This window comes from Pelophylax lessonae (assembly GCF_965119305.1).
Source record: "Pelophylax lessonae genome assembly, chromosome: 4".
Classification (NCBI taxonomy): domain Eukaryota; kingdom Metazoa; phylum Chordata; class Amphibia; order Anura; family Ranidae; genus Pelophylax; species Pelophylax lessonae.
In genome coordinates this window covers 304381566-304404251 of record NC_138771.1, presented here as the reverse complement: position 1 = coordinate 304404251, position 22686 = coordinate 304381566, and the positions used below count along the sequence as shown (strand labels likewise).

The window sequence follows — 22686 nt, the reverse complement described above, 5'->3', positions numbered from 1 at the left end:
GCAGGCATCACCCCGGTAAAGCACTTTCCCAAAATATCGGCAATATCGGTAACCTCAGGGGCCGATTCCGATATATCGGGGAAAGTGCAGATCGGCCCTGGATATTTCGGCTTTATCCATTTATAGCAATTTTATAGCACAGGAGTTTTATTATTGAATGATTGATTGATTGTTCACTATTGGGCAGCGCTATCACAACCTTTTGCTTTACTGATTGCACTGTATGTGGGAACACATTTAGTGATAGCAACAACATCTTTATTTATTTTTAGTACATGTGTTGCTGCAGTTACCACCATAGTTCCTCACCAGCCCCTTAGTTAGGCCACCATGTGTAAGTCATAGAAAGAGGTGAGTTTTTAGGTGTTTGTTGTTTGCATTTCATTATAGCCATCCCTTCTTAAAATATAGACCCAGGTATAATCTCTGTTTACAATTTTCAATGTACTTGACTAAAAATTAAACAAGTTTGTGTTATTTTCTGGGGTATATTTGTTTCTGTGTTGGGGGTATTTATACACAGGTTTCTATATACATGTCCTCAGAGCAACAAGGTGTGTCAGAGAGTACAGAGCTTTTAGCAGAGTTGTGGGCACAAAACAGAGGACCCGACATATCAAGCAGCTTCTTCAGGGGTAAGTGCTACCAACGCATGAGGACTTTATAGGGTAACCATCAGATGAACACGTTGGGGCAGCCATCACAACTCCTCAAAACATCATAAATGGAGCATGGAGAGAGGAAAACGACAGATCCATAGCACAAAACGATCGTATAATTTTATTATAAAAAGTCACCAATGAATACTCACATAAGGAAAAATAAATACTGTATGACAGTATTGCACTATGAGTCTGTCCTTTTCCTCTCTCCGTGGTCCATTTTGTGCATGATATTTTGAAGAGTTGTAATTCCTGCCCAAGGGGGTTTATGTAACCTTTACCCTGGATAGTCCTAATGCATTTACTGTATGTCTTTTATGTTAGAGGACTGATATCTCTGGTAAGAGGCTGTGTTTGGTGTTGGAACACAGAAGTGATCATGTTCATGTGTGATATCAGATGAGCACTTTTTCACCTGTTTGTATTGTGGACCTCCTTCACTTTTATTAATATATAGAATTTATTTGCGATTTTAGTGTTGTGGGACTTTATTTTAAATGAATGCATTTTATTCACTGATTTTTTTTTTTTTTACCAGTATATATTTATTGAGACATTATGTATCAAGCTACGGCATGGTATGGTTATTAATTGCACTTTTTTTTATCTGTATATATTAAAGGGAAAGTGCAACAGGTTTTATGTTTACACTTTCTGGATGTCTTTTATTCAATCACTGCTTCTTTGTGATTATCATCACATAGTGCAGATTTATTTTGTTTATTTACACAAATCCATTTTGGCTGCTTTGGGAATTCACCAGTGATTGTGTAAATCATCAGGTTTTAGCTACCTGTCAGAGGGATAGATGTACACATTAGCACTCTGCAGTGGTGCTGTCATCAGCATTCTGTCATTGCATAAGAATGCTTGTCATCACTAGGCGATCCATGACCACCCACTGTTACCAGCTTGTATGCTCGTATCTTCCACATCTACAGTATGTGTAGCATGTAAAGTACAGTAACTGATACTCAGAAAGGTGAGTAAAAAACAGCCATAATATGAATACAACAAAACATCTATTATAACAAAAATAAAATGAAAAAAAAAATAAGTGTGATCGGTAATGGAAACATGACATAATGCATCCATAATTTTATCTCCAATAAACCTATTTCAGATTCTAAGTAATTGATAAAGAGCATTTCAATGCACTTCAAACTGAATCACAATTTTTTTTTTTTTGTTCAGAAGTGCTTGCCTATAAGTCCACATTGCCATCCCAGACTTATATGATCGATGGCACTCAAAAAAAAAAGAAAATCAAACTGTCGTGTGCCAGAATTAAAATATATGCAAAATTGTTCTCACCATATAAGCTTTGTTTAATAGTCTGTATAAAATGGGTTATATTGAATACAAGGGTTTTTGTCTATTCCCGACTTTAATGCCAGGCTATAGAATGGCCAGTCGAAAAGCTCCCAGGCTACTTCATGTTAAGAATAACACAAAGAGTGTTTTAATGATCGGAGAAGCATACATCTGATATGGTGGAATACTGACAGAAAACTGATTTCAATTTCCTACCCAATCTCCGCTTTAATTTGAATTAGGGGTATTACAGCCCACCCATGCTATTTACTCTATGGAAAGTAGTCCCCTTTGAGTCCAAGGTACATTTCTAAAGTGTTATGGTATGTTTTCAGAGTTGCTGTGGACAGTCTTATTGGAAGTATCACTATTCTGAATATAATGATTTTGCCTAGGTAGAACAGAATGTCTTTGTAACATATGGTCACAATATTCAAGGTAAAATCTGTTGTAATGATTGTAGGGTGAAAAGGGATAGGGCCTTATTCAAAACATGACATATATAAGAATGAAGGTCATAGATAGGCAAATATCTCTCTAAACACTACATGATATCACCAAATAAGTTCTACAATAATGAGAAGCAAAATATCCTTCTTAACAATTTCACTGAGGGATAGAGGTAACATATAAATAGTCAAAGCAGTATAACTCTTTTTCAATGGAAACATAAAAACACCCTTAAGGATAACTCTTTTATATTTTGGCATATTTTTGTCTAATAGAGATCAGAAGCATTCATTCACTCCTGTGACTTAAGCCTCATACACACTAGTTTAGAATAGTGCAGCGCTGTCCTATATGTATCAACCACCAATATGATAATATGCAATCGATATAAGTAGAATATTATATGAAATAGTCCACCAATAAGATGATATTCAATAACTATAAATAAAATAGTCCAAAGTGTGGAGCCAGATAGCTGTGGAAGAGAAAATCCCTTGATACAGATGATGGAAATGAGAGCCCAAACAGACTGGTGAACGATGAATACTGTGTGCCTACTTAGTGCTCAAACGTTCCCACCACCAGGCATTCTCTGCCGCCCCCCCCTTATGACCAAGACCCTGCGGGGTCAAACAGCTTATCTCATCAACTCTCAGGGGACACAGCTTCCAAAGGAATCAGTATACAATCTATACTAGATCCTCTCAGCAGGATGCCATAGTGGAACAGTGTATCAATTCCGGAACACCTTGCCTATGTGATCAGGAGTAGTAGTTTTTTTCCTTCAATCCAGCAGGGCTGAATGAAAAAAAACTGACAGCTGAGGAGGAGCCTTTATACTAACTATCTGGCGTTAGTACATCAATCTCCCCTGCTGTTCTATTGTGTTCTTACAAGGGGGCGCTCCCTCCCCCTCCAGAACACTCTGGTCAGCGCTGAGAGCGCTGATCAGGAGCCGATCAGCAGACCTTTTCTGTTATGCCCCTTCGACAGAAGCCAACCGAATGGACCGACTCCAGTACATGTTTGCCTATTGAACTGGCCAATACCGCCCGACATTTGGCCCCTGTGTACAAGGCTTTAGTTGTCACAAACTTAATTGGCTGTCTTATTTGCTTGGGTAAACGTTTTATATAGGTTGATAACTGTTTGCAGAATATCAATTACTATAAATCTGTCCAACATTTTGAGTCTAAAGCTCTTTATATTGTAGTGTAGGTGAATAGCTTAGGCTGGGAATTCCTATTGCAAACAACATGTGGAGAGTGAACATCCTCCTGGGTTCCAATAAAAATTATAGTGGATAAAGAGTGACAGTGCAAAGTCTGCGTGCTCATTGCAAAATCTTTACATTGTTTTGGAGAAAAACTTTAATAAAGTGTCACTTGACTCTACTGAGAGTTTTTTTTTTACCATTTCAATACCGAAAAACAGCAGTAATTGAAATCTGTACAGTAGCAGATGTTAGCTTCTATTAGCAGATGTACTAATTCAGGCAGGGTTTTACCCTGCCAATCATAGGGATTTTGCTGCTAATGTTATGAGGCAAAAAAGTTTTGTGTCTTTCAGTTTGTGTGACAGTGAAAATTTTGCTAAGTTTAAAAAATGTTTTTATTCTTATGCTTTTCAGAGGGAAAACGTACAGAGAGCACTGCAATTCCACCGCCACCACCAGCTGTAGAAGGTCTGTAAACTAGAAAATTTTGTGTTTTATTTCACTCTATTTTAATTTTCAGACAGCGAGCTCAGGGTTATGGATTTCCAATGTATAGTAATATTATTGTAGGATAATTGATTTATTGGTTTTACATAAATGGTTCACTAGTTAAATGCTGGCATGCCTAAAGCGATAGAGACAGCATAAAGACAAAACAAACCGACAAAACAAAGCTTGAACAAATTTCTTTTAATAAGCCGCTGAACTCAACAAAACAATGTATTCATCTCATTTACAGCTATATCATCCCAGGGCAGCTGCTTACATGACGCTGTTGTCAACAATATAAGTGAGTTAAAACAGCCAATGACAAAATAGTAAGGAGGAGAAGAGAGTTCTGCAATTTAGTGAAGTAATCTTATAGAGCCTTAAATGAAGTCACAGAAAAAAAAAATAACATTATTCAGATAAATGTAATAATAGCCTCTATTTATATAGCTTCACCGTTACCTCCATGTTATAGTAGATGCTGAACGTCTAAAAATTACTGAGCAGTCCAATAAGCAGTAGAGTTTAGACCTGTGATGAGGGTTACTGTAATTAATTATCTTCTGTACTGTATGTCAGCATGGGTATTTCCAAGTGAAATTTATCTAAAAATGATAATATAATTAAAATATGCCTTTGAAACCTTGAAGAAGTCCAAGATAGAAACCCGATTTCACCAAATTTCTCAGTAACTTCTGCATGGTTCTGCCACATCCTGGGCCAAAGGTTAGGAATCTCTATGATCTCCTCGCTGCTCTTGGCAGTCTCTACCAAGCTCTCTTATAAGAAGACCTGGGAGACTGAGATCTGTAAGACAATCAGTATAGAAACATGGCAAGTTATGGACTTAACATGGAGTTATTATTTCCCTTAATAAAGCCAATTACAAGGTCCTTTCAAGATGGTACATTATCCATCACGTCTAACAATAATGTCACCACTCTCACCATCTCTCTGTTTTAAAGCATATGGGCAACAGGGTAACTTCTACCACACCTGGTGGGAATGCCCCAATTTAAAAAGCAGTTTGGAAAGAGCTTTTATTTACTTTTACTAAAGGTCATGAGTCTACATGTTAACGTGTTAGTCTATATGACCCTCATACGGAATTTCTTAAAGAGGAGCTTCAGTCCCCTTTTTAGTGACTGTGTCCACCCCTTTCCGGTACCATCATTATGGCAGCTAAAATTATAGCGAGAGCCTAGGAGACTCCTATAGTCTCCCACTTCTTGGTTCAAACTAAAATCTCAGGAGTAATAATGCACGAACAACTAGTTGGTATAATAAAGGATACACATCATTAATTTGGGAGAACCTGGGATTTTTAGAGGCATCATATGCAAAAACAAACCCACTCATAACAAGAAATTGGACTTGTCCTTCCGCAACACCTCTATTCTCTTCCTGTTCTCCTGTACCCTTCTTCTCTCTCTACTTTCTTTCCTAGGATTTGTTTTGTTAACTTACGTATGTAAAGTTTCACCCAATGACATTCCATTGTCACATCTGAAATAGCATTATATTGTTATACCATCCTTTGTCAAGCTTAAGAAAGTGAATATTTTTGGTTGTTGTATTAAACTTTATTACCAATAAAAAAAAAAAGATTGAAAGGAAAGTCTATTACATAAGGTAGTAGACATCCATAAAGAGAAAAAAACAGTGTAAGCTTTAAGCAATTGAAGACCCTGGTAATTCACAAGCAAATGTTATTGTACATGCATATAGCTATGGAATTGAGGTAAAGGCACAAAGCTATAGAAGCATCTTCAGCTAAACTATATGAAGGTAAGTTACTGTGTTGTAAGATGTAAATACTGTATATTATATGTTACACAAATATACAGTAACTTTTATCAATGCACTAAAATGCAGTAAAAACTGAATCCTCTAGCAAATCATTCCCTTTTAGAACAAAATTTTAATAGTTAAAGTTTTTTTTATATATTTAAAAGTATTAGGAAATAAAGAGGCTGCAAAAGATCTTACTAATATTGAACCTTAGGGCTCTTTCACACGGACGTTCCGTATGTCCGTAAATCACCCCATCCGTTTGCGGGTGATATACGGACATAATGAATGTCTATGGGATTGCGGATGTCAGCGGATGACCATCCGCTGACATCCGATTTTCGTCCTTTCAGTTCTGTTCCCTTTTTTGGAACGGAACAGAACCCTATTTTTGTTCCGTTTAAAAAACGGAACGGATGCAAAATCGGATGTCAGCGGTGTCATCTGCTGATATCCGCAATGCCCATAGACATACATTATGTCCGTATATCATCTGCAAATGGATGGGATGATATGCGGACATACGGAGCGGATGACACAAGTGTCATCCGTGTCCGTGGAAAAAAAAAGTGCCGGAGCGGATCGCAATACGGTCCGCTCCGTGTGAAAGAGCCCTTATACTGAAAAGTTAGATAAAGTTATTCCTTTTGCTGACATTGGGGTTAATTTAATAAAGGCAAATAGACTGTGAACTTTGCAAGCGCAGTTGCACTCATTTTCCCTAGAGCTTAGTGAATGTGGGGAAGCTCTGTTGATTTTTATTATCCAATCATGTGCAAACAAAAATGTTTAGATTTTTTTTTCCTTGCACCTGATTGGATATTCTTTTCAAAGTGAAGCTTCACCACATTCATTGGAGCTCTGGAGCTTTGGAGAAAATTAGTGCAACTGCACTTGCAAAGCGAACAGTCTATTTGCCTTTAGTAAATCAACCCCAATATCCTATGATGAATGTAACCAAGGCTCTAAGCTGATTCTAAGCCCCCGTTCACATAGGGGCGATCCGACTTCGGCTGGCGACCTCCGAGGTTGCAGTGCGAGCAGCGCGCCGCGAACTCGGAGCGGCCGCCACGGACTTCATAACATTGAAGTCTATGGCGGTCGCCTCCTGGTCGCCCCAAAGAAGCTCCGGACCCTTTTTCTAAGTCGGAGCGACTTGTGTCGCTCCTATTAGAACGGGTCAGCAGCTTCCCTATAGACCAGGTCGCCTCACAGGTCGCCTCTATGTGAACGGGGGCTAAATCTGTTGGTAGCAATATTTACGTATACAACTGTAGAAAAAATTAATGGAGCTGCTCAAAAATTGCTTGTACTGGTCTTCACTTAGTACATTTGTAAAAGCAATGTTATGACAGGTACTTAGAGCTTTGCTGGAACCCCTCTTTTTTATAGGTACAAGAGCTTCTTTGGGGCGTCATGCGTTGTTTGCGCGATGTTACAGCGATTCGGCAGGCGGAAATCGCAGCAACCTCGCACAGCGTTTGGGGTGCTATTGGGGTGCTATTGCAAATCACGGGCAACGCACAGGCGTCCCGCGATTTGCAATGATTTCCGGATCGCGGGCAGAATTGCGGTGATTCTGCCCGCGATCGCAACGCTCACATGTGAACATAGCCTAAGCTGAGCTCCAGTTTCTTCAGTGAAAATGAAAAGTCAGCAGCTGATTTGTCCCCTGCATTGAGCTCAAGTCATCTTGGGGAAACCTGTGCCCTTTATAGGCACCACATTAACTTGAGAGTAGAGTGGAACCATTTTAGCATGAACCTGACAGACAGACAGACAGATCAAGGGGGGGGGGGGGGCTTTTTAATGGGAATAGAGTGAGTCCATGCTGCCCTGGTGTGAGGCATAGGCCTGTCATACATGTTGAACTGGGAGAACAATGAAGTGCACCATAATAGAAACTGTAAAGTGCTTTGAGTGCCCATGCTGGGGGTGGACCTTTCCCTCAGTGGGGGAAAGTATTCTGAATCCAGACAGGACAGAAGTTTAATCTTGTATGAGACTAACTGAGCATCCATATCACTGTGAGCAAGCACTTGAAGTTCTGAAAGATGTTAACTCTTTTAAGTCTTGTCTTATGACACCATGCTGTATATGCCCCCTTGGCTGCTGACAAGTTATGCTGAAATAAAGCTGTAAAAAATGCAATCTGAACCCGACTAAACATTATGTAGTTGATTTACTAAAACTGGAGAGTGCAAAATCTGGTGCAGCTGTGCTTGTTGGCCAATCAGTATCTAACTTCAGCTTATTCAATTAAGCTTTAACAAAAAGACCTGAAAGATGGTTGGTTTCCATGCAGAGCTGCACCAGATTTTGCACTCTCCTCCATAGTTTTAGTAAATCAACCCCTCTGTGTCTATAATGTGCTGAGATGAAGAGAGGGTGTGAACGGACAGAAGAGAAGATATTTGACTCCATTGTGGAGTCTGCTGGTGCAGAAAGAGCTGGAGTCTCTGGTGTCCCTTCTATAGAGGTCATATGAGTGCTAAGCATGGTGCTTTTTGCCTAGTCTTTTGTTGGTTTAAGGGAAGGTATCATCCCCTTGGCATTGTTTGTATGGGGTTGGGGGGGATCAGGGAAACCAATCAATATACTCAGAAGGTGTTTTTCGGAGGGGTATTGAGCTCACCCTGTATGTTGAGAAGGCTGTAAGGACCCCATGGAGGTTGACCAGAATCTTGCCCCAGCAGATGGCTGATGACTTGTAACTGATATCATGTCTGGGTTGCTGGAGAAGGCTCAAATTGTCAATTAGTCAATACTTTACTTTTCTTGCATGTAATCCTGTGAGATCTTTTGTTATAATTTTGTAATTATCTGTTATTAGCACTGAACACAGGTAAAAGATTTTGGTACCTTATATCCTGATACCGATGCTTCAGCAGGGATAAAATGCATATAAATAATGAAGACATTCAAGCAAAAGGAAAGGCTTTATTAATACATCAATATAATTGTGAAGATACAAGTTATTTCCAGTGATGGCAAACCTTGGCACCCCAGATGTTTTGGAACTACATTTCCCATAAGGCTCATGCACTCTACAGTGTGGTTGAGCATCATGGGAAATGCAGTTCCAAAACATGTGGGGTGCCAAGGTTCGCCATCACTGTTATAGGCGATGGGTAAAATGTGAACCAGACCATTGTTTTGGTTAATAAAGAACATCGTTGATTTGGCAAGTGAAGAAAAAGACTCTTCTTACAAAGCAAATCTAACAGAATCCAGTCAACCCTCTGTTGTGTCATGGGAAACTACTATAATTCTGTTTGTTTAAGCTACCAGTATCCAAACACACTTCTGTGAACAGCATTGTTGGATAATTGGTATGTTAGTAAAACCCATAGAGAATCATTGGTAATGATTTTACGTTTAACACCTGTTAGATTAACTGCAACTGGAGGCAAAATAAAAGTTTATCATCACATGTCTGCTCCTGTCATGTGAAGCAACCCTAATAATCCTATCTGGGAAATGGCAAACACATGAAAGCATTTCTGTTCACATGATCCAAGTGACAGTTGTCTCATGCGTTGGGAGTATCTTTTAATTAATCAGTTTGGTGCCTTGTTTGATGAGTCAGGGGGCTATGATCCAAATGCCTTGTATCTAAAAAGGACAACTTTGATTTGCATACATACACACAAATGCAATAAATTATACTCCCTGTGGTGCCCAAGACTAGCGCAGGTTTATGTGTAGTGGGGAATGCAGCTTCCTTGGATTTCTGTAAAGCCTTTAACACTGTGGCACTTGAAAGACAGCCACATACACTGGGAAGTCTGGAATGTGTGACTGGTTGGCTAAGATGCAACAGCCGTGGTAAGTCTTAGCATCACAGTAACATCCAGAACCAGAACTGTGAGGCTGACATGATAAGCCAAATATGTCACATACAGTGTTTGGATTCAGCAAGCTTTTCACAGTGTGTATGGGAGAGACTGCATTCTCTCTTCACATCATTCCGTGTTGGGCATCCTCCCATTCTGAGAATTACAGAGGAGTTGCTCGGAACACATTGAACTGAATTGTAATTTGTTCCAAGCTCATATTCAAGGTCATTTAAAAAAAAAAATAAAGATACCAGCAGCCAAAGGGATTTAGCAAGCAGACCAAAGTGTCTTTTGAGCAAATTTAAAGACCAACCCCATGGTATTAGCAACCACACTCCCACCCTCCTCTAACTGCTGGTATGAAAAAAAGGACAAATGTCCATTTTACTTACCTAAAACCACAATCACATAACAACAATCCTCATCTCTTCTGTTTACTTCCTGGCAGTGTTGACAACCAACCAGATTGGAATTTACTGACACGCCGCCCAAAATTTACTGGCACAGCCAAGGTTTAATGGGACTTCCAAAAGTTACAAAATTACAGTTTTATTAGCAAATTGCAGTATTTAGGCTATAAACAAGTACAGTATCCAATTACCAATGTGATCTAAGGCAGATATTAAGCAAAAAAGCATGTTTCCTTTTTTTTTCAATATAGTAAGGGTCCTTTCACACGAACGATCCGATCAGATCCACCTGTCAGTTTTTTAGGTGGATCTGATCGGATCCTCCATGCATCCCTACGGGGCAGCGGATGTCAGGGGAGACATCTCCGCTTACACCCACTGCCATCTTCATCCGATCCTGTCCGTGAAATCCGGATGGATGGAAACCCTATTTTCCATCCGTCCAGGGGATCGGATTAGATGGGATCAAACTGAGAGCGGACAGGCGGTCCGCTCCCATCTGATTCCCCATAGAGAGCAGCAGGGCTCTGACACCTCCCTCTCCGCACACAGAGCGGAGAGGGAGCTGTCACCTCCCTGCTTAGCGGGGATCAATGTATCGATCCCCCGCTGAGCAGCACAGAGTCCGCCAACAGAGGCGGACCGTGTGAAAAGAGCCTAAGTAAGTAGCTCAGAGACAGGACTCAGGAGGGTATGAAATTAGAATGACCAGGCATAAACACATGAAATTAACTCTCAAAGTAACACTGACAGCAGTATGCAGCAGCACAGATGATGATGACATCTCACTGACACGACACGTCCCCTCCTAAATCACATTGGCAGTCTCTTTCAACACCAGGAGGTCCCTTCAGCCCAAATAGCACTGACAGCCCTGCTCCCAGTTTGCCTTGCACCTGTCCCGCAGACCTGCAAACGAGGCTCTAGATGCTCTGCTCGGCTCTCTTGCACCATGACATCACAGGACATGCTCAGGCACGCTCAGGCACCACCCAAACACACTGTAGCAGTCTCAGCCGGCTCTGAACAGGTACTGCGTATGTGCAGTTCTGAGCCAAAAAAGTCACAGCCACATTTTTTACTTGCAACCTTTTCCTGTCACTGGCATTTACTGGCAGGAGAATATTTCCCATTTGTTTTCCATTTTTTGTGCACAAACAAGGTCTTTAAAGACATGGATGAGCGAGTTTGGGATGGAGGAACTTGACTGGCCTGCACAGAGTCCTGACCTCAACCCGATAGAACACCTTTGGGATGAATTAGAGCAGAGACTGCGAGCCAGGCCTTCTCATCCACACCAGTGCCTGACCTCACAAATGTGTTTCTGGAAGAATGGTCAAACATTCCCATAGACACACTCATAAACCTTGTGGGCAGCCTTTCCAGAAGAGTTGAAGCTGTTATAGCTGCAAAGGGTGGGCCAACTCAATATTGACCCCTATAGACTAAGACTGGGATGCCATTAAAGTTCATGTGTGTGTAACAGCAGGCGTCCCAATACTTTTAGTATATATAGAGCCCATTGCTGAGTCGCTCAGGGCCTTTAAAAGTACCATTGAGCTGGGGTATTAGAATGTAACAAGCTCAATTACAAAATATTTGGATTCATTTTGGGCTGCACACATAGAAAAACACAATATGATCCACAGCACAGAAGACTTAGCTGGAAAAAATGAACTGTGACTCTTTCAATTTAATTTTTTATTTTTTTTAGCTTTATTATATCAAGTGTATTTAGATGATTTTATATTGCTCTGTGATTTGTATCTAGCTAAAAATATTACACATGCTTTTTATTTATTTACATTAGAACATGTTTTTAAGGTCTTAAGAATTTGAACTGGTTCTAACTCTAAATAAATAGTCCATAAGAAGCAATAGTCAATAGCGATAGCAATATTTAATGATCTATCTATCTATCTATCTATCTATCTATCTATCTATCTATCTATCTATCTATCTATCTATCTATCTATCTATCTATCTATCTATCTATCTATCTATCTATCTATCTATCTATCTATCTATCTATCTATCTATCTATCTATCTATCTATCTATCTATCTATCTATCTATCTATCTATCTATTCTATCCTATCCATCCACATTTGGGTTGACACCATAGGAGATCATTTTCTTTGATGTCTGCTTGTACATCCCGATTGTACATATCACCTTTACCCCTGCCTGTAAAATGATCCTCCATCTGCATACTTGAAGCTCACTTAGACATTACAGACTTCTCAAATCTTCTCTGCTGTCTGCAGAGGTGGAGACATATGTTAGTTACCACTTAATGACGAGAATTAGTCTGCAACATTGTTATTTGGGGCACTCACTGCTTTGAGCATTCATATTTCATCCATAAAAATACGACACAATACGACAATGGTAGCACGTAAAATACAAGTTATAAAAACTACTGCATGTACAGTGCACCATTTAACAGTTTTGTGTTCTTTTTTTTATTTCATAAATACTGCCAACTTGCTTTGCTTATAAATATATCTGTGCCTTCCACTGGGCAATGTTGCTTCTCTTGCAGACTTTCCTAAAAAAAATTATGCCAGTGTGTGCAAGATTGGATGCAGTAGGCACACAAGGTGTAATCAGGAATTATCTGCTGAAACCTGATGGGTGTGGGGCCTCAATTTATGATTCATTTCCAATCATATCATTCTCTTTTCCATGACTACAAGGATAATCTCCACACTGAAAGCTTCCCAATACGTTGTCATAACTTAAGCCATAAAGGTGCCTAAAGTGGTTCTTTACCCAAGAAACAAAAAATAAAAGTCAACAGCTACGAATACTGTATCTGCTGACTTTTAATAATAGGACAATAACCTGTCCAGGGATCCAGCTTAGTTTTCACCCAAGCCAGCTCTTTGGCTGCTTGGAGCTTCACATTCAGCTTCCTATTGCGCATGCACGAGATGTGCTGCACTTTGTGAATGGTCCTACAGCTCTCTGGGACTTGCGACGTGTCCCAGAAGGCTGCAAGGGAAGGGGGGCAAACTTCCGCCAGAAGTACGAGCGGTAAGAGTGATCTTATTTCTTCATTTTATATTATACAATGTTTCCTATTTTCAAGTGTATGGTATTAGTTGGAGAAAGGTTACTGGTTAAACATAAACACCTAATCTGTTCCCTAGCAGAGGAAAACCTAAAACCTAATGATGATGTTCCAGAAAAGGTGACAGGTGAGTGAAGACTGAACGTTCTGTGTTTAAAGAATAGTGCTTGCCTTGCGTTAACTAGACCTTGTAGTTATGTAGTAGTGTGTAGTAGTGATATAGTTTTAATTTAGCATACTTATTATTTGTATGCATGTCACAAAACAATAGATACGTTCTGAGCAATAGATCTGTCTTTTCTGTAGGTTATATTGCTTGCGAATTTAAACAGAGAAAAGTAGATATATAATATAGTAATATAAAGTGCCTTACAGCAATACCATTAAAGGGTCAATCCGCCCAACAGTGAAATTTTACTGATAAATGGCATCGGGTGGGTTCAGTGTGCACCTGACCTCTTATATGTCCCCTGTCATAATCTTGACTCTTTTCCAGTCCACCTAGGAATTTTGTGTGTTTCCCCCTATCTTTGTATATTCCAACTGCTTCTTTTGCAGTCACTATAATATAAAATAAATAAAAAAGGCAACAAGGAGAGGGGGGCCCATAATATTAGCCACAGAAGGTGTGCAGACCTAGAAACTCCCACCAATAGGGTCCCTAATAGAGATAAGAAACTGTTGGTTGCTTTATCTGCACTTATTCAACCAAAAATTGAAATATGGGTTGATTGATTCTTTAAGTTCAACAGTAAAATGTTACAGCATGCCAAAGATCTGCATGAAGTTACAGATGGAGCTCTTGCTATTCCAAAACTACTGTGTGTGTGTATAGGACTTGTGTTGATAATAGAATTGCTGAATGGGTTACTTCTCAGCTTGTTTCTGTATGCAGAATGATTAAATCAAAGAGCAGGCCCAAGCATGGTTTAATGTCACTGGCCATTTTACCATTTTACATTTTCGACTTGTTTTGGAAGGATTTTGGAAGGATATGCCATGCTCACATTTCTTCAAACAGAGCTTTTTATTCAGTTAGCAATTATATTACCAACATCATATTGAACTGGAAAATATGTATGTTGTAAAGTTTCTACATAAAGTGGTAGTAAACCCAAAAATATTTTTATTTATCTTATTGTTTCTAAAACTATTATCTGTAACTGTTCGCTCAACCTGTCAATACCATATTCTTTGCTAGTAAATAACTGGTTGATGCTGTATTTCTCCAGGACTTCCTTATTTGGAGTGGCAACACTAGTGCAGCTGATCCTCTGTTTTCTGCGTTGCCACTCTCAGTGCGCATGCCCTGATTTTCCTTTGTGAGGGTGGTGTGCACTTCTTATTTTCTCCTCTAGAAGACGCCCTACTTGACATTTTCCATTGGGTTGCAGAATGATTCCAGCAGGTTTATTGACAGCAACCCCTTCTCAAAAGCTAGCTGGCTCATGTAACAATCTCAAGCAGCTTTCAAGGCAGCTTCAGCAGGGTTATTGACCGCAGATTCTTTTTCTCTGCTAACTGTTAATCTGCAGAACCTCTGCAGAACTCTCTAACTATGTAAACATGAGCCAACTGGCTCTCTGCATCCCTGGGCAGAGTAAGGGAACTTTATGCAGTAATATCTACAGGTAGGGTCACAAGTGGCTTGCTAGCTCGACCCAATCCCACAGTGCAGTTTGAGGCAAAGTCGAAAATTACCATGCAACCATAGTACATTACATTTCCAGATTCCCCTTTATATTTCCATATAATTATCTGCAGTTCCACTTTTACCTGTTCTTGTGCAACATGCTGACCCAAGGAAGACAAGACAAAGTAACATAGACACTTATCTGTTATATTCTGAGAGCTGCTTGATGGAACAGGTTGCAACGTGTGAAAGTCAGCTGTGATGATGTTTTGATACAGCAGGAGAAAAGCAAGATACAGTATGTGACGGAACCATCTTGCACCCAGCTTGGGTGCTTCCGTCAAGATACATATAGCTTCCTCAAGTCTGGACCCAGAAACCAGGTAATGTAGCTGAGCACCCAAGACTAGCCGACAAGAGCTTAGATGCAAACTGGAAATCTCTTTATTGAAAAATTACTCAACATTTATATATCAGACAACTTCAGGGAGGGCCTCATCACATTACCCGAACAATACAAACTGTAAACAGAAATATAATTAACATAGCTAAGGAACAGCCAACATACACATAATGCTAATCCACATATAGTAACTAATAGCTGACATTGATCTAATTAAACCTGGATAATCATCATAAACACATAACATCCCCCAATAGTTCGATAACAAGTTAAAGTGGACACAATATTAATCACCTCTCCAAGAGATGATCAGACAGACAGAAACAATAGGTGACTCAATTACAATGAGAATGCACACCTAGGAGGCACACAATGGGACAAGACAAACATAACAAACAGTGATCCCACCTCAGACTGTCTGGCAAAGGTCTACAACAGTCTATGAGACAAGCAATGTTCCAGTAGTCTGAAAAGGTGGAATTAATTTATCTTCATAGATTTCTTGAGGGATATTGTTGATAGATATTTCTGTTCCAAGTGAAGGAGCCTCTCCAATCCAGTCTGCACTCTACGGGAGGGCCACCTATTTCCCCTGACCTATAACCTGTACAAGGATAATATTAACCCTTTCCATCCACTCCAGAAGGGATGCTTTACTGTCCTTATTCAGAGAATTAATCCAAGCCTTGCTCTCAGTGTTCCTCACATAGTTGTCCATCATTAGAGAATGATCTGGTCTCTGCAGGGCTTGCCCCTAGTCCTCTCCAAAAGCCCCTGCCCTGGTTGGGTCTGTCACACAGTACTTAACAGACATTTTTTTTTATTTGGGTCAAAAAACAAAGAACAAGTAACATGAGCAAGGTCGAGCATCCCCTGGCATAGGCATGCAAAAAACATCAAAGTGACTATGTGAGAAAAGTATCTTAGCCTGCTAAAGTATGTTTATTGGGCTATTTTGCTTTTTGAAGGTTATCCATGTAAAATAGTTTTTTTTTTTTTAATGAATAAATAGATAAAGGCTATAAACTGACTACTTCTCCTGTTTTCCTTTGCTCTACTTCTCATAGAAAGACTCTGGTAAAGGAGCGTGAGAATGCAGCTTATAACCATACTTTAGTAGACCTGCTCTATATTCAGGTCTGTGATCACAGAGGAAAGTCTTCCAGTACCAATTTTTTTTGTAGCCTTAAGTTTTCATGTGACCATGTGTGTAAACACCAAAGCAAAGGATTCTCATTCTTCCCCTGCATGAATCCCTTATTTTCCTGATATTGCTCAAAGCTTTACTTTATTCTAGCAGTTTATCTAGGAATGATGTCAAAGTTGTAGTCATAAGGCTAAATATAATGTATGGCATATGCATCATAAAAGCTACAAAGACATATCATTTTCAATATGGAAAAACAATTACTTCCCGTACAGAGCCAAACCAAAATATGGATACAGGGAATGAAAAGGTGAAAGGTGAGTAAAACAGCATTGTGTTGTTGCATCTTTTAGTAGTTTAGTATTTGTCTCCTGATCCTTGAATGGCCTAGAAGAGTAGTTTGATTATAGTATTATTAATACTTTTTTCTCAATGCATGTGGCATGCACGACAGATGCCCATTGCAAAGGCTAATATTAATTAAAAGTATAAAATAAAAGTAATGATTAGTTATTGGAATATGCTCCTTAATAAAAAAAAAAACTGGACATAAATGTAATTTACTATTTACAAATATAATTAGATTCCCATGCCGAAGAAAACAAGCCTAACGGAGAGGAGCCTGAAAAGGCAAAAGGTGAGTCGAATGGAGAAAAATGTTTGTTCAGAATGCCATTTGGCTTAGACCTAGTCATGGAATGTATACAGCCGTACAACTCCAGTCCTTGAACACAATAAACCCAAGTTTTAAAGAAAAAATCAATAGTCTCAATTCACAAAACCTTAAACACAAGGATAAAAGCCTTTATTTTAGCCATACATCTCTGATTTCCAGATCTCATTGCATTTTACTCAAACTAACTGTCACATGCTTGAAATAAACATACCCCAGCAGTTCTGGATATGTGTATTGTTATACTGTCATGCTGGGTCCCAAGTCCCACTTCATAGAAGCCATGGTCTCCATACACTGCCCTGCTAACTGTCCTGAAATTAAGAATAATCTGCTTATTTTTGGGATGGAACCAGATATACAGTATGAATACCTTCAGTTCTAGGAAGGTTGTCACTTTTTTTAAGTAAGGATCTTATCTTGATGTGTTAGCTTTGTGAATTGAAACCAATATATTATTCCTAATTTGTTGCTGCATACCTCCCAACATCATAAGAATGAAAATTAATTAAGCCTTAACCAGTATTATTTTTTTATATCTACAATTAAAAATGTAACATACTCTGATACTTGGGGTATTAGGTCAGATACAACAATATAGGAGATATGTTGATGCCTTCAAACTCCTCAAAGACTGAAGTTGTCCTGCCATGCTAAATGCATGCCATATGGTGTGGAGGAAAAGAGCATGCAGTGTTTTTCTTAAACAGCTGTCTGCAACACAAAAGCATTTTCTCCCTGTACAAAATCAGCAGAGGATTGCCAGATTGTCCCACATCCCTGTCCCCAAGGTTACTATCAAGTTAATACTCTTATTTTTTTCTAGACTATTAGGTGAAATAATAATTTTGGACCTTTGAAAAATTGGCCTGCTTAAAACTGAGCTCCAAGGATCCAAGGATATATATTGTTACTATACAAGAGCCATGCTTATTTTAATTTAAATCTTGGTGTGCTTTGTGTATTTCTTCCAGATCTGTGTAGTAATCCAACTTCCTGAAATACAGACTGGTCACTGCTGCTCTCTTTCCTTGTGCAGGGTAACTGTCCTTGTAGCCACCCTCCTGTAGTTTTCTGTAGTCAGACCTTCCCAAAGTTCTGTGCTATGTGCAGCACAGCAATTTTATCACTGCAGCTTTTACAAGGTAATAACTGGGCCGCAAAGGCATTTGGTGCTCACAAAGTGGATTTCTAGATTTTGTGGCTAATGAGGAATATGTTTCAATGAAAATTTTTGTGCTTGGAGTTGAGCTTTAAAGTGGACCTTGGAGGAATAAAAACCTATAGTCTACCTGTTAGCTTCATGCAAAAGCACTTAGTGTAAAAAAAAAAAATACAAAAATACAGAAAAAAAAAACAGTTACCTTAGACTTTAGCTTCTGGCCCATTTTCATAGGTGTTGGCAACTTTATTCACCCTTTCTACATTAAAATAGCCCTCCTGCATTGTGCAAGGTCCACTTTAACGCACCTGTGCAACTATCTAAAAGTGTGAAAATATGTTCATTTGTTCCTTGCTTGGGGAGGCAGTGAACTGTGGCATTCTTTCTGCAGAGTGACAGTTACATAGAAGAGAATAAGGCTCGATGGGGGAGCTTAACCACTTTAGCCCTGGAGGATTTGGCTGCTCAATGGCCAGGCCCTATTTTGCGATTCGGCACTGTGTGATTTTAACGGACAATTGCGTGGCCGTGGGACGTTGTACCCAAACGAAATTGACATCCTTTTTTTCCCACAAACAGAGCTTTCTTTTGGTGGTATTTGATCACCTGTGTGATTTTTATTTTTTGCCCTATAAACCAAAAAAAGCGACAATTTTGAAAAAAATAACAATATTTTTCACATTTTTTTATATGAAATTCTCAAAAAAAAAATGTAAAATCAAAATTCTTTACCATTTTAGGCTAATCTGTTTTCTGCTACATATTTTTGGTAAAAAAAATCGAAATAGGCTTACTAGTAATGGCGGCGGTCTGCATTTTTTTTTGCGGGATTGCGACATTGCGGCGGATCAGATCGGACCCCTAACTGACATTTTAGACACTTTTGGGGGTACCAGTGACATTACTACAGTAATCAGTGCTAAAAATATGCACTGTTACTGGAATAATGACACTGGCAGGGAAGGGGTTAACATTACTGGTGATAAGTGGGTTAAATGTATCCCTAGGGGCATGATTCTAACTGTCAGGGGGCGTGGCTTGTGAAGTAATCACAGAGACATGCGATCCTATATAGCAGGATCACATAGCCTCTGTGATCACTTCAGGGCGAATGAAAGACAGCCGTCTGTCCTTCTCTCTCTGCTGCGGGAGATTGCGAGTCACACGCGCCAGCTCCCTAGTTACGAGCAGGGGCGGGAGCGCACCGCCGGCGGCACACGCTCGCCCCCTACAGTCTCCTGAGCAAGCAACGTAGGGCTATGTTGCTTTGCCCAGCAGCGGCTGAGTGCCGCAGTAAACGGTGGGCGGGGCTGAAGCGGTTAAAGCAAACTTGTACTTTGTCATTGTTGGGCAAAGAAACAGGTTTACCTGAAAACAGACCTTCATTCAAAAGTTAAAGTACCACTTATCCCCTTCCCCACCCTTGCCCCTAATACAATTGAGCATTTTTTTTTTTTTTCGGGGTGCAGGTACCTTTTTTCGAAGGTACCTGCTCCCACTTCCTCAGTTTTTGACTAGGCCCCCCCTCCCCTCAGCTTCCTGGAACATGAGGGGTAAATTGCTAAAGCACAGGATGTTTGAAAGTGGGTGTCTGTTGAAAAGTTGTTTGAGGTGGTTATAAAATGTACTTTGGGGGATATTACTGCTAAAAAATGCTTCCAGCCTTAGCAATATTTAGTAGGTCTACATTTTTATTTTCATCTTAGTGAACTGAACCTACTGCATGTTAATAAAAGTGTTAACAAAGTGACAGCACTTAGACCCTGAGCAGACCCTATTTAATGAGCATCCGTCAATGCGCCCCGGTGCTGGTGTGATGTTACCATTCCCTGTTAGTAAACACTATGTCAGTCATCGCCTACTGCATGTCAAAGTGGCCAGACCACTTGTGACATGAATAGCTTACAAGGTGCAGAGTTATATATTTTTATAATGCATGTCATCATGTGTTATTCTTGTTTGCACAATTTTCAGCTCTTCTGCTTTTAATTTCTTATTTATCCATCAATCTTTCTACATCTGATTTTTTAGGACTTCACGTACTTTTTTGTTTTTGACAGCAATACAAGACTTCTTTTATCCTGTAATTTGCATTCTTTTTATTTATCAAAAAGTAACACATTCTGGATTGTTTGAAAATTAAGCTATTAACTATATCCTTATAAAATTAATCAATTTATTGAAGAACCAAATCTTAAAGGAACTTCTCTGAAAACTTGTCTGCTATGGAAATGTGGTGTAGTCCAACTAAACGATTCCAATGATAACTTTCTGTTTTCTTTTTTTTGTAGCCTAAGTATATATGTGTATTTATTCTGAGACCGTGAAAATGTGAATTTAAATAATTATTAGGGTTAAAGTTTGTTGTGAATTCCATTAGTGATTCCAATTCTGGCCTTGATGGGGAAAGAAGTATTATATTAATATGAGTTGTAACCAGGGGCAGAATAATTTTTCATCCCCCCTGGGCCAACTGTCTTGTGTTGTTACCTGCTACTCTAGGTAATGGAGATTGAGATAATTTGGCCTCACTACGTCATTCGACCCAGAGCTGATAACTAGAAGCATTGGGGAAAACTCTCACCCTACTCTGCTAGCAGCTCAGTTTTATATGTATGGGCCCAGGGTGAATGAACTGTAATTAAACTGTACACTATTCTAGCAAAACAATGAAAGCCTAGCTGAATTGCAATGGCAAGCTGGATGGCAATCTGAAACTTTTATGTGAAGGTAACTCTGTGCTAATTCTGCTCTAGTCCATGACCTATGTTGATAATGTTAGTAATCTAGACATAACTGCAACATTGCTTTCCATTGCAATGATTTCCTCCAACCCTTGCAATGGTTGGAGGAAATACGCATCTCAGACACTCACCTCATATGAACCTTGGACCATTCATTTGTCCATGCAATAAACTATAGTGCCATGTGACTAAAATGGTTGTAATTTTTATTGTGTTTTACACTATGCAATTTTTTTTCTGGCTGCATGGAAAATAAATACCAATACCCTGGAAACAAATACCTGGAATGAATGAAGAGCAGGTAGTGATCAATAATTAGTTTGGGGGTACTAACCTCAGAATTCATAAAGCCTTTTGTTTTACCTTTCTGTCACAAAGATGTATACAAAAGGTTTTTAATAACCTTCTGCTCCATTATATGAATGAGGACCTTTTATTCCTGCACAAATACTCTTCTAAGTGAAAATTAGTGGCGAAACATCTCGTTTGTCTGATGATGATGTCATATATTGTTGCGTATTTTCTTGTGTATACCTTATTTTGCCTTCTGTGTCTAGAAAAGGATGCAGATCATACAGGATTCAAAAACTAAGAAATGCTTAGTCCTTTACGTACCCTTTTTCTCATGTCTACCTCATGTGAAACTTTGGTGTTACAGCAGAATGTTTTCATAAGTGGTTTGACTTGCAGTGGTATTTCATAGTGGGTGTGTAACTTGAGCGAATGGTTTTGTTGGCACCTTCTTACAGGGCATAAATCTGTGACCTTTGGTTCAGCCTTTCACAAACATTCCACAATATCATTTACAGTCGCTGCTTTGGACTAGTATATTGGTGACACACTTGTCAGAAAATGTGTCCATCAGTTCAGCCTCTTAGTTCAAGGTTAATCTGTTCTTATGCCATTTTGCCATTAATAGTACAATAAAAAATCTTGGGCACTCTTGGCATGGAAGAAAAAACACTGGTAACGTGTGCAGACACCCAAGTAAGTCTTGGTGCCTCTCTGTAGTCATGATGCTGGATTCATTCCAAAGTTTGAGGGGAAAATAAGATGCTTCAATATGATGAGTTCATCTTCTTGTCATTTAGTTTCCTCTAGGATGTTCGGTGATTGATTACCAGCCTATATGATCCTAATAATGCTATGTAAATTATATTCTGTCACTGCTCAAGTGTCCTGGTCCTTCATTATAACAATTAGGATAGGCCTAATTTTAGTACTAGTATTCACTCAATGATAAAAGCACATTCTGCAAAGTACTACATGCATAAATATGTTGGTCCTAAAGAAAATTTGTCTTGTACATACAGCAGTTCAATGGATAACTTAATGTTCATCCACTCTTGGTGCTCGGGCTGCTGCTATAATAACTTAAAGTAGAGTTCCAGTCATTTTTGTGTTTATTAAAAATCAGCAGCTACAAAAAGTGCTAATAATAATATTTATAGATATATTAGTATAGTATTCGTTTTGGATAGATTGATCCTTTAAATATAAGGTACAAAAATATATTCTGTTGCTGATTGCTTGAAGTGGCACTATCACTAATTATGTATTGGGCATATCTGTAAAATGTACAGTAGGCTACAGTTTCCTAAAACCAGCATAGATTGCTGCCTATAGTATCTCAAACAATCCAAAATAATTACTGCACATAGATGTTTCAACTGCACA

At 39.2% G+C, this 22686-nt stretch overlaps 1 protein-coding gene across 14 annotated transcripts in view; it reads left to right on the top strand.

Annotated features, from left to right (window-relative positions):
* Window positions 1-22686, top strand: part of MYBPC1 (myosin binding protein C1) — a 153903-nt gene that overhangs the window by 37916 nt on the left and 93301 nt on the right. For 7 of the 14 annotated variants that reach the window (XM_082256732.1, XM_082256735.1, XM_082256741.1 and 4 more), the window contains exons 3-6: window positions 4057-4110; window positions 13327-13374; window positions 16706-16747; window positions 17014-17067. In XM_082256732.1, the coding sequence (XP_082112858.1) occupies window positions 4057-4110; window positions 13327-13374; window positions 16706-16747; window positions 17014-17067 (198 nt within the window). The remainder of the gene's footprint in view (window positions 1-4056; window positions 4111-13326; window positions 13375-16705; window positions 16748-17013; window positions 17068-22686) is intronic. The other 7 variants (XM_082256731.1, XM_082256740.1, XM_082256730.1 and 4 more) reach the window with 5 other exon arrangements.